General features: G+C 44.7%; 1 protein-coding gene across 3 annotated transcripts; it reads left to right on the top strand.

The window, feature by feature from the left end:
- Window positions 1–1,381: 1,381 nt before the first annotated feature.
- LOC112240332 (caspase recruitment domain-containing protein 11-like) lies at window positions 1,382–9,815 on the top strand. Of its 3 annotated transcripts, XM_042313556.1 has the most exons (6): window positions 1,382–1,511; window positions 1,668–1,785; window positions 6,990–7,172; window positions 7,249–7,373; window positions 8,923–9,038; window positions 9,199–9,814. In XM_042313556.1, exons 1-6 carry the CDS (start codon window positions 1,473–1,475, stop codon window positions 9,338–9,340), a joined length of 723 nt encoding a protein of 240 aa, XP_042169490.1. In that variant the 5' UTR covers window positions 1,382–1,472; the 3' UTR covers window positions 9,341–9,814. The 3 variants fall into 3 exon arrangements, with proteins under 3 accessions (XP_042169490.1, XP_042169491.1, XP_042169492.1); XM_042313557.1 differs by lacking the exons at window positions 1,382–1,511; window positions 1,668–1,785 and adding an exon at window positions 1,792–1,949 and having other exon boundaries at window positions 9,199–9,815; XM_042313558.1 differs by lacking the exons at window positions 1,382–1,511; window positions 1,668–1,785 and adding an exon at window positions 2,901–3,031.
- The last annotated feature ends 3,296 nt before the right edge of the window (window positions 9,816–13,111 follow it).

The following is a 13,111-nucleotide window of genomic DNA, read 5'->3' as shown; positions in this document are numbered from 1 at the left end:
TCAGAACCTTCCAAAGTAGTGATGCTAGTCAGGCGGGCGGGTGAGGGCAGCAATCGGTTGAAGAGCATGCATTTAGTTTTACTAGCAGGCCACGGAATAAGTGTTGTATGGCATTGAAGCTCGTTTGGAGGTTTGTTAACACAGTGTCAAAGAATGGCCAGATGTATACAGAATGGTGTTGTCTGGGTAGAAGTGGATCAGAGAATCACCAGCAGCAAGAGCGACAATGATATATACAGAGACAAGAGTTGGCCAGAGAATTGAACCCTGTGGCACCCCCATAGAGACTGCCAGAGGTCCGGACAACAGGCCCTCAATTTGACACACTGAACTCTATCTGAGAAGTAGTTAGTGGAGTAGTCATTTGAGAAACCAAGGCTATTGAGTCTTGCAGATAAGAATGCGGTGATTGACAGAGTTGAAAGCCTTGGCCAGGTCGATGAAGACGGCTGCACAGTATTGTCTTTTATCGATGGTGGTTGTGATGTCATTTAGGACCTTGAGCGTGGCTGAGGTGCACCCATGACCAGCTCGGAAACCAGATTGCATAGTGGAGAAGGTATGGTGGGATTCAAATGGTCGGTGATCTGTTTATTAACTTGGCTTTCGAAGATTTTAGAAAGGCAGGGTAGGATGGATATAGGTCTGTAACAGTTTGGGTCTAAGGTGTCTCCCCCTTTGAAGAGGGGGATGACCGCGACAGCTTTCAATCTTTGGGGATCTCAGACGATACGAATTTTGAGGATAATTTTAGAAAGAGAGGGTCCAGATTGTCTAGCCCAGCTGATTTATAGGGATCCAGAATTTGCAGCTCTTTCAGAACATCAGCTGTTTGGAATTGAGTGAAGGAGAAGCGGGGCGGGGGAGCATGGCCAGCCGTAGAAAAATGCTCATTGAAATTCTCGATTATGGTGGATTTGTTGCTAGTGACAGTGTTTCCTATCCTCAGTGCAGTGGGCAGCTTGGAGGAGGTGCTCTTATTCTCCATGCACTTTACAGTGTTCATCAACCCTTTAATAATGGGGTGAGAGACAGTGTTTCCTATCCTACAGTGGGCAGCTTGGAGGAGGTGCTCTTATTCTCCATGCACTCTACAGTGTCCATCAACCCTTTAATAATGGGGCTAGTGACAGTGTTTCCTTTCCTCAGTGCAGTGGGCAGCTTGGAGGAGGTGCTCTTATTCTCCATGCACTCTACAGTGTCCATCAACCCTTTAAGGGGCGAGTGACAGTGTTTCCTATCCTCAGTGCAGTGGGCAGCTTGGAGGAGGTGCTCTTATTCTCCATGCACTCTACAGTGTCCATCAACCCTTTAATAACCATGAGCTAACTACATGTAAACACCTTGAACTGTCTTGATTTGTTGTTGATAACATTGATAACCCTGTTGTTGTTATTGTTGTTTATGTTGTGTAGAACAGCTTACAGCCTGAAGAGTCCAGCCTGTCCTCAGACCCCAAATCCAGCCCTCGCATGTCCAGAGCTAGCGTCTTCATCACACAGATACTACAGGTAACACACACACACACCTTCACACACCTTCACACACACACACACACACACACACACACACACACACACACACACACACACACACACACACACACACACACACACACACACACACACACCTCCTCAGTAAAGTGCAATGTGTGTGTGTGTGTGTAGTTTGTCAGCAGGGTGGATAATAAGTATAAGCGTATGAACAGCAGTGAGCGTGTTCGCATTGTGAGCTCAGGAAACCCAATGCTGCCCAGACCAGGCTTCGAAACCCTGAGACAGGATGGTAAGCCTTGCACCCTACACCCTAAACACTACAGGAAACCCAATGCTGCCCAGACCAGGCTTCGAAACCCTGAGACAGGATGGTAAGCCTTGCACCCTACACCCTAAACACTACAGGAAACCCAACGCTGCCCAGACCAGGCTTCGAAACCCTGAGACAGGATGGTAAGCCTTGCACCCTACACCCTTTTATTTTATTTATTTATTTTATTTTACCTTTATTTAACCAGGTAGGCAAGTTGAGAACAAGTTCTCATTTACAATTGCGACCTGGCCAAGATAAAGCAAAGCAGTTCGACAGATACAACGACACAGAGTTACACATGGAGTAAAACAAACATACAGTCAATAATACAGTATAAACAAGTCTATATACAATGTGAGCAAATGAGGTGAGAAGGGAGGTAAAGGCAAAAAAGGCCATGGTGGCAAAGTAAATACAATATAGCAAGTAAAACACTGGAATGGTAGTTTTGCAATGGAAGAATGTGCAAAGTAGAAATAAAAATAATGGGATGCAAAGGAGCAAAATAAATAAATTAAAATTAAATACAGTTGGGAAAGAGGTAGTTGTTTGGGCTAAATTATAGGTGGGCTATGTACAGGTGCAGTAATCTGTGAGCTGCTCTGACAGTTGGTGCTTAAAGCTAGTGAGGGAGATAAGTGTTTCCAGTTTCAGAGATTTTTGTAGTTCGTTCCAGTCATTGGCAGCAGAGAACTGGAAGGAGAGGCGGCCAAAGAAAGAATTGGTTTTGGGGGTGACTAGAGAGATATACCTGCTGGAGCGTGTGCTACAGGTGGGAGATGCTATGGTGACCAGCGAGCTGAGATAAGGGGGACTTTACCTAGCAGGGTCTTGTAGATGACATGGAGCCAGTGGGTTTGGCGACGAGTATGAAGCGAGGGCCAGCCAACGAGAGCGTACAGGTCGCAATGGTGGGTAGTATATGGGGCTTTGGTGACAAAACGGATTGCACTGTGATAGACTGCATCCAATTTGTTGAGTAGGGTATTGGAGGCTATTTTGTAAATGACATCGCCAAAGTCGAGGATTGGTAGGATGGTCAGTTTTACAAGGGTATGTTTGGCAGCATGAGTGAAGGATGCTTTGTTGCGAAATAGGAAGCCAATTCTAGATTTAACTTTGGATTGGAGATGTTTGATATGGGTCTGGAAGGACTACACACTATACAATACAGGAAACCCAATGCTGCCCAGACCAGGCTTCGAAACCCTGAGACAGGATGGTAAGCCCTGCACCATACACCCTAAACACTACAGGAAACCCAATGCTGCCCAGACCAGGCTTCAAAACCCTGAGACAGGATGGTAAGCCCTGCACCCTGCACACTACACCCTAAACACTACAGGAAACCCAACGCTGCCCAGACCAGGCTTCAAAACCCTGAGACAGGATTCACAAACTACATCCTACCATAAACCTACATCCTACCATAAACCTACATCCTACCATAAACCATGTACACTACTACCTATACGCCCTGTTTCTCTCTCTATATACACACACACCTATACACTACACCTGTTTCTCTCTCTATATATACACACTCACACTTATACACTACACCTGTTTCTCTCTATATACACACACACACCTATACACTACACCTGTTTCTCTCTATATACACACACACACCTATACACTACACCTGTTTCTCTCTATATACACACACACACCTATACACTACACCTGTTTCTCTCTCTCTACACACACACCTATACACTACACCTGTTTCTCTCTCTCTCTCTACACACACACCTATACACTACACCTGTTTTCTCTCTCTATACACTACACCTGTTTCTCTCTCACACACACACCTATACACTACACCTGTTTCTCTCTCTCTCTCTATATATACACTACACCTGTTTCTCTCTCATACACACCACACCTATACACTACACCTGTTTCTCTCTCATATATATACACACACACCTATACACTACACCTGTTTCTCTCTCATATATATACACACACACCTATACACTACACCTGTTTCTCTCTCATATATATACACACACACCTATACACTACACCTGTTTCTCTCTCATATATATATATGCTGTATATTATTATACACCCTACACCCTGTTTCTCTCTCTCTCTCTATACACACACACCAACAGTGGGGAGAACAAGTATTTGATACACTGCCAATTTTGCAGTTTTTCCTACATACAAAGCATGTAGAGGTAATTTTTATCATAGGTACACTTCAACTGTGAGAGACGGTATCTAAAACAAAAATCCGGAAAATCACTATGATTTTTAAGTAATTAATTTGCATTTTATTGCTTGACATAAGTATTTGATCACCTACCAACCAATAAAATTCCGGCTCTCACAGACCTGTTAGTTTTTCTTTAAGAAGCCCTCGTTCTCCACTCATTACCTGTATTAACTGCACCTGTTTGAACTCGTTACCTGTATAAACGACACCTGTCCACACACTCAATCAAACAGACTCCAACCTCTCCACAATGGCCAAGACTAGAGAGCTGTGGAAGGACATCAGGGATAAAATTGGAGACCTGCACAGGGTTGGGCTACAGGACAATAGGCTTGGTGAGAAGGCAACAACTGTTGGCGCAATTATTAGAAAATGGAAGAAGTTCAAGATGACGGTCAATCACGCTCGGTCTGGGGCTCCATGCAAGATGACGGTCAATCACGCTCGGTCTGGGGCTCCATGCAAGATGACGGTCAATCACCCTGGGGCTCCATGCAAGATGACCGTCTCACGCTCGGTCTGGGGCTCCATGCAAGATCTCAATCACACTCGTCTGGGGCTCCATCAAGATGATAATCACGAATGCAAGATGACGGTCAATCACCCTCGGTCTGGGGCTCCATGCAAGATGACGGTCAATCACGCCCTGGGGCTCCATGCAAGATGACGGTCAATCACGCTCGGTCTGGGGCTCCATGCAAGATGACCAATCACGGTCATGCATGACCAATCACGCTCGGTCTGGGGCTCCATGCCAGATCTCACCTCGTGGGGCATCAATGATAATGAAGAAGGTGAGGGATCACAGAACTACATGGCAGGACCTGGTCAATGACCTGAAAAGCTGGGACCACAGTCTCAAAGAAAACCATAGTAACACACTAAAATAACACATCCTAGATCTGAATGAATGAAATATTCTTATGAAATACTTTTTCTTTACATAGTTGAATGTGCTGACAACAAAATCACACAAATTATCAATGGAAATCAAATATATCAACCCATGGAGGTCTGGATTTGGAGTCACACTCAAGATTAAAGTGGAAAACCACACTACAGGCTGTTCCAACTTTGATGTAATGTCCTTAAAACAAGTCAAAATGAGGCTTAGTAGTGTGTATGGCCTCCACGTGCCTGTATGACCTCCCTACAACGCCTGGGCATGCTCCTGATGAGGTGGCGGATGGTCTCCTGAAGGATCTCCTCCCAGACCTGGACTAAAGCATCCGCCAACTCCTGGACAGTCTGTGGTGCAACGTGGCGTTGGTGGATGGAGCGAGACATGATGTCCCAGATGTGCTCAATTGGATTCAGGTCTGGGGAACGGGCGGGCCAGTCCATAGCATCAATGCCTTCCTCTTGCAAGAACTGCTGACACACTCCAGCCACATGAGGTCTAGCATTGTCTTGCATTAGGAGGAACCCAGGGCCAACCGCACCAGCATATGGTCTCACAAGGGGTCTGAGGATCTCATCTCGGTACCTAATGGCAGTCAGGCTACCTCTGGCGAGCACATGGAGGGCTGTGCGGCCCCCCAAAGAAATGCCACCCCACACCATGACTGACCCACCGCCAAACCGGTCATGCTGGAGGATATTGCAGGCAGCAGAACGTTCTCCACTGTGTCTCCAGACTGTCACATGTGCTCAGTGTGAACCTGCTTTCATCTGTGAAGAGCACAGGGCACCAGTGGCGAATTTGCCAATCTTGGTGTTCTCTGGCAAATGAAAAACGTCCTGCACGGTGTTGGGCTGTAAGCACAACCCCCACCTGTGGACGTCGGGCCCTCATGGAGTCTGTTTCTGACCGTTTGAGCCGACACATGCACATTTGTGGCCTGCTGGAGGTCATTTTGCAGGGCTCTGGCAGTGCTCCTCCTGCTCTTCCTTGCACAAAGGCGGAAGTAGCGGTCCTACTGCTGGGTTGTTGCCCTCCTACGGCCTCCTCCACGTCTCCTGATGTACTGGCCTGTCTCCTGGTAGCGCCTCCATGCTCTGGACACTACGCTGACAGACACAGCAAACCTTCTTGCCACAGCTCGCATTGATGTGCCATCCTGGATGAGCTGCACTACCTGAGCCACTTGTGTGGGTTGTAGACTCTGTCTCATGCTACCACTAGAGTGAAAGCACCGCCAGCATTCAAAAGTGACCAAAACATCAGCCAGGAAGCATAGGAACTGAGAAGTGGTCTGTGGTCCCCACCTGCAGAACCTATAATTTCCACCTGTTGTCTATTCCATTTGCACAACAGCATGTGAAATGTATTGTCAATCAGTGTTGCTTCCTAAGTGGACAGTTTGATTTCACAGAAGTGTGATTGACTTGGAGTTACATTGTGTTGTTTAAGTGTTCCCTTTATTTTCTTTGAGCCGTGTATATTAGCATTGTATATATTTATGCTGTATAGTAATCAAAATCAAATCAAATCAAATTTATTTATATAGCCCTTCGTACATCAGCTGATATCTCAAAGTGCTGTACAGAAACCCAGCCTAAAACCCCAAACAGCAAGCAATGCAGGTGTAGAAGCACGGTGGCTAGGAAAAACTCCCTAGAAAGGCCAAAACCTAGGAAGAAACCTAGAGAGGAACCAGGCTATGTGGGGTGACCAGTCCTCTTCTGGCTGTGCCGGGTGGAGATTATAACAGAACATGGCCAAGATGTTCAAATGTTCATAAATGACCAGCATGGTCGTATAATAATAAGGCAGAACAGTTGAAACTGGAGCAGCAGCACGGTCAGATGGACTGGGGACAGCAAGGAGTCATCATGTTAGGTAGTCCTGGGGCATGGTCCTAGGGCTCAGGTCCTCCGAGAGAGAGAAAAAAGAGAGAATTAGAGAGAGCATATATTATTATACACTCTACAACCTGTACCCTTTACAATGTGTGTGTGTGTGTGTGTGTGTGTGTGTGTGTGTGTGTGTGTGTGTGTGTGTGTGAAGACTGTGCAGACCCATACAGTGATGTGAGTAGGAGTGTGAACCTGGTTCCGTACAGCCTGGTCTCCCCTCAGCGGGTCCAGAGGAAGAGGCCGGTTCTGATCAGTCCAAACAGTCTGGCCCGGACCATTATTCAGAAGATACTCAACATGGGTGGAGCCATGGACTTCAACATCTGCAAACCAGGTCGGGTTGTGTGTGTGTGTGTGTGTGTTTAATATTATTTTGTTATATTATATTAATAAAAGGTCATGTATTCCAGATGTCCTAACTAAAGAAGAGTTCTTAATGAGACAGAGGATTGAACCCATCATCTCCTCCAGAGAGAAGAACACCAACACCTACGAGGTTGTCTCTCCTGAGAACATAGAGGCTGTTGCTGCAAAGGTACATACTATTTTACATCTTGACTGATTTATTTTATAGAACCTTTATTTTAGCAGGGAGTCCCATTGAGACCAAGGCCTCTTTTCCAACGTAATAAAACCACACAATATGACAAGCAATTTAAAAAGAAAACACATTCCTCAACAACGAGGTCCTTCATTTTAAAGAGCGACTGCATTTAAAAAAAATGAAAAGCAATAAATCCCGAAGTGTAAATAGGATCCTTTTGGTCATAAAGTCTCGTCTAAAACGGAGTTTGGAACATCCGTGCGTCACAACGGGTAAATGAATGTTGGGTTTCTATCTAATAGCATAGACAGTGAGACAGACCTGCCCAGCAGCTCCAACTTGGTTACATAAGACGACACGACGCCCATTTCTTTACTTGAGAAACCAAACACCTTAGTTAGATGTAAAAATGTGCAACTAAAACATCCTTGGCAAAAACAGATTTCTTAAATTGTCTTAGATTAATTCTGGGGGGTTTTGAGTGAAATAGGCTTCTTCATCTACAGTGGCTCAAGGGGGACAAACATCATTAACCAAACGCAGAATTGGTCAGGAAAACTATTTTCTAATGAACAACAGAAAAACACACGTGCCAATCGGTTGTTCAGTAGTGTAAACAACTTGAACTGCCCAGGAGCATCAAGGTGCAGAGTGCTCTGCAGATCATTCCATTGAGGTCCTCCATTAACAACTTGAACTGCCCTGGAGGCCCCGGAGCATCAAGGTGCAGAGAGCTCTGTATTACATCTGCTAAACATGTGTATGCGACCAACATGTTTAATTTGATAATTTCATACACGGGTTCAAAACAACAATGCAGATTCCCTGAATTCTGTAGTTAACCATCCCTGTGACCAGGTCTGGTGACTCGTATGTCACTCATTTAACAATGAAGTAAGGTATGGAGGAAGTTTTCACAAGAGGGCTTTCTAAACAAAAAAATTGAATCAAGTCACATCTAATTTAATTTGTCACATGTACCGAATACAACAAGTGTAGACTACCAGCCAATGTACAGAAAAATCTGCTATATTTATATTTACCATGTCCTTGATCAGCCACTATTGAAGTACATTTTGAAGCTGAGTGTTGAGTGTTGATTGAAGATTCTAAAATGTTCGCTAGACAGTTTAGAGATCAGGAGATCATTACTCAGGGGTCATCACATGGGCAGCCTTCCAGAAACATGAGTGACAAGACAGTTTAGAGATCAGGAGATCATTACTCAGGGGTCATCACCTTGGTAGAGAGGGAGCACATGGGCAGCCTTCCAGAAACCTGAGTGACAAGACAGTTTAGAGATCAGGAGATCATTACTCAGGGGTCACCACCTTGGTAGAGAGGGAGCACATGGGCAGCCTTCCAGAAACATGATTGGATTTAAATCAGTGTATTTTAGTATTTTCAAATACATGCCAGTACTTTCCAAGTGTATTTCCAAGTACATTCCAATATTCAACTACTTGTTCAATTTGTAAATGTATATGAAAGGAATTGAGATATTTGAAATAGTATTTGAACCCAGGTCTGTTGTGTGCAGGGTAAACACTGTTTGATGGAGGCTGACGTGAGCTGTGTTAAAGACCTTTTGAGGAGAGAGATCTACCCAATCATCATCCACATCAAGATCTGTGACAAGAACATCAGGAAGCTAAGGTACGCTGACCTCTAACCCCTTGCATCTGTCTCCTACAGGAAGCTGTCCCTGCGTGTGGACAGTGAGGAAGAGTTTGTCAGAGTGTGTCGGAGCAGAGAGAGAGAGCTGGAGAGTATTCCTAACCCCTCACCTCTAACCCCTTGCATCTGTCTCCTACAGGAAGCTGCCCCTTCGTGTGGACAGTGAGGAGGAGTTTGTCAGAGTGTGTCGGAGCAGAGAGAGCTGGAGAGTGTTCCGTGTCTCTATGCGTGTCTGGAGCCTGAGGAATGGGCTGGGCCTGATGACCTCATCAGAGTGGTGAAAGACAGAATCCAGGAGGAACAGAGGAAGACTGTCTGGGTGGAGCAAGACCTGCTGTAACACACACAGATTAATGCATGCACACACCTCACACACACACAAGGTGTGCAAGATGGCGACGCTGGGTTAGATGCCACAAAATAGTTGGGAGTCCCCGGTAGGGGCTGCACACAATTGGCCCAGCGTCGTCTTGGTTTGGCTGGGGTACGCCGTCATTGTAAATAGCAATTTGTTCTTAACTGACTTGCCTAATTAAGTAAAGGTTAAATAAAATACAAAATTGTTGAGAGGTAAACCTGTAGTCAGCATTTCATTATTATGTCACATTGGGTGAACCTGTGGTCAGTGCTCAGGTCTGTTCGACGCTGGTCCGACCAATCTGATTCCACGCTTCAAGATCGCTTCGATCACGTGGACTGGGATATGTTCCGGATAGCCTCAGATAATAACATTGATGTATACGCTGACTCGGTGAGCGATTTTATTAGCAAGTGCATCGGTGATGTGGTACCCACGGTGAATATTAAAACCTTCCCCAACCAGAAACTGTGGATTGATGGCAGCATTCGAGCAAAACTGAAAGCACGCGAACACCTGCTTTTAATCATGGCAAGTCGACCGGAAACATGACCGAATACAAACAGTGTAGCTATTCCCTCTGTAAGGCATTTAAACAAGCTAAGTTTCAGTATAGAGACAAAGTAGAGTCGCAATTCAATGGCTCAGACACGAGACGTATGTGGCAGGGTCTACAAAAAGAAAACCAGCCCCGTCGCGGACACCGATTTCTTGCTCCCACACCAACTAAACAACTTCTTTGCTCGCTGTGAGGACAATACATTGCCACTGACATGGCCCGCTACCAAAACCTGCGGACTCTCCTTCACAGCAGCCAACGTGAGTAAAACATTTAAATGTGCATACGTATATACTGTACTCTATATCATCTACTGCATCTTTATGTAATACATGTATCACTTGTTGGAGAATAATCAGAATTAGTTGGTAACATAGGTAAGATGTTTTATATTCATCATATGTTTGTAAGTTACTTCTCATCAGAATGTTTTTGTATAATACTGTGGCGGGGTTTGCAGTCATCTGGTCTCTGTCAAGACTAAGTTGCTTGGGCCGGAGAGAGGGGAGAGGTCAAGCGTGGATCTCTTGGCTCCACAATGTCTGTGTGCCAGTAAATGTGTGATCTTGTCAAGATAGGATGGATTTGATATATGCCTGTTGATATGGAGGATTTGTTTATGGTTCTGAGTTTGAGAAAATAACATAGTTTAGGAGACAAAGCTGAACGATAAATTATGCCTATGCTGTCTGGCTATGTGTGTCTTTGCTATAAAGGATCTCAGTTGCAATGTGTAAGGGACTCTCAGAGAATTCATTGATAGACACTGAATTCATCTGAGAGTCACAGGGTTGTGATGGAGCTCATATAATTAAAGATGGACTTTGTGATAACTAACTCTGACTTGTGTGTGGTTTGCTCTCATGATTTGGTAAATACAGAAAATTTCCACGACACACTAGCCACTTTAAACTATGCCACTTTGTTTACATGCCCTACATTACTCATCTCATATGTATATACTGTACTCGATACCATCTACTGCATCTTGCCTATGCCGTTCTGTGTGCCATCACTCATTCATATATCTTTATGTACATATTCTTTATCCCTTTACACTTGTGTATAAGACAGTAGTTTTGGAATTGTTAGTTAGATTACTCGTTGGTTATTACTGCATTGTCGGAACTAGAAGCACAAGTATTTCGCTACACTCGCATTAACACCTGCTAACCATGTGTATGTGACAAATACATTTGATTTGATTTGGCCATAGGTAGATTTTCCAACAAGACAATGACACAAAACATACCTCAAGATCCACACAGAAATGGTTCTGTGACAACAAAATCAATGTTCTGCCATGGCCATCTCAGACTTTAATCCAATCGCAAACCTGTGGGCTGAGTGGAAGAGGGCAGTTGATAAGCGTAAACCCAAGAATGTGAAGGATCTTGAAAGGATCTGCATAGAGGAATGGTCCAAAATCCCTCCAAAAATGTGTTCCTTAACCTTGTCAAACATTACAGGAAAAGACTCCATGCTGTTATCCTTGCCAGAGGTGGTTGCACTAAGTACTAAATGAGGAGTGCCAATAATTATGAAACCTTGATTTTGGTTAAATTTATTTTTGTATTAAATAATTGTATGATTTTGCATGGTTCCATTGAAACATTAATAAAGTACAGTATTTCTCACATGTTGGTATTTTGAGTTTCTCTCTATAATGATTTTTAAAGTATTGTTTGTGCATTACCAGTCAGGGGTGCCAGTAATTTGAGCCCAGTGGTTTATTGTACAGCGTACCATGCCTGTCCTGTGCATATGACAAATACTCTTGACTTGACACACACACACACACGGTTGTGAACAGTTATAGAATAAGGCCAAACCCAGGAGGTTCTGATTAAAGACATGTACCCTACTCACAGTGGTGGACTCGATTCTATTCTACTCGAATCTATTCTGTTCTCTTTTGTTCTACTCTATTCGGTTCTACTCTATTCTGCTTTGTTCTATTCTTTTCGTTCTACTCTATTCTATTCGGCTTTGTTCTATTCTGTTCTACTCTATTCTGCTTTGTTCTATTCTATTCGTTCTACTCTATTCTGTTCTACTCTATTCTGCTTTGTTCTATTCTATTCGTTCTACTCTATTCTGTTCTATTCTGTTTTGTTCTATTCTATTCGTTCTACTCTATTCTGTTCCATTCTATTCTGCTTTGTTCTACTCAAATCAAATCAAATTTATTTATATAGCCCTTCGTACATCAGCTGATATCTCAAAGTGCTGTACAGAAACCCAGCCTAAAACCCCAAACAGCAAGCAATGCAGGTGTAGAAGCACAGTGGCTAGGAAAAACTCCCTAGAAAGGCCAAAACCTAGGAAGAAACCTAGAGAGGAACCAGGCTATGTGGGGTGGCCAGTCCTCTTCTGGCTGTGCCGGGTGGAGATTATAACAGAACATGGCCAAGATGTTCAAATGTTCATAAATGACCAGCATGGTCGAATAATAATAAGGCAGAACAGTTGAAACTGGAGCAGCAGCACAGTCAGGTGGAAGTTGAAACTGGAGCAGCAGCATGGCCAGGTGGACTGGGGACAGCAAGGAGTCATCATGTCAGGTAGTCCTGGGGCATGGTCCTAGGGCTCAGGTCAGTTGAAACTGGAACAGCAGCATGGCCAGGTGGACTGGGGACAGCAAGGAGTCATCATGTCAGGTAGTCCTGGAGCTCAGGTCCTAGGGCTCAGGTCCTCCGAGAGAGAGAAAGAAAGAGAGAAGGAGAGAATTAGAGAACGCACACTTAGATTCACACAGGACACCGAATAGGACAGGAGAAGTACTCCAGATATAACAAACTGACCCCAGCCCCCGACACATAAACTACTGCAGCATAAATACTGGAGGCTGAGACAGGAGGGGTCAGGAGACACTGTGGCCCCATCCGAGGTCACCCCCGGACAGGGCCAAACAGGAAGGATATAACCCCACCCACTTTGCCAAAGCACAGCCCCCACACCACTAGAGGGATATCTTCAACCACCAACTTACCATCCTGAGACAAGGCTGAGTATAGCCCACAAAGATCTCCGCCACGGCACAACCCAAGGGGGGCGCCAACCCAGACAGGATGACCACAACAGTGAATCAACCCACTCAGGTGACGCACCCCCTCCAGGGACGGCATGAGAGAG

This window comes from Oncorhynchus tshawytscha, unplaced genomic scaffold (assembly GCF_018296145.1).
Source record: "Oncorhynchus tshawytscha isolate Ot180627B unplaced genomic scaffold, Otsh_v2.0 Un_contig_344_pilon_pilon, whole genome shotgun sequence".
Classification (NCBI taxonomy): domain Eukaryota; kingdom Metazoa; phylum Chordata; class Actinopteri; order Salmoniformes; family Salmonidae; genus Oncorhynchus; species Oncorhynchus tshawytscha.
This window is presented reverse-complemented; position numbering and strand designations above follow the sequence as displayed.

Bases quoted from the DNA above. Each gene is read 5' to 3' on its own strand.
- LOC112240332 (XM_042313556.1), top strand. From the start codon at position 1,473: ATGTCCAGAGCTAGCGTCTTCATCACACAGATACTACAG. The intron at 1,512-1,667 runs GTAACACACACA...GTGTGTGTGTAG, and splicing joins TCATCACACAGATACTACAG to TTTGTCAGCAGGGTGGATAA. The intron at 7,173-7,248 runs GTCGGGTTGTGT...CATGTATTCCAG, and splicing joins CTTCAACATCTGCAAACCAG to ATGTCCTAACTAAAGAAGAG.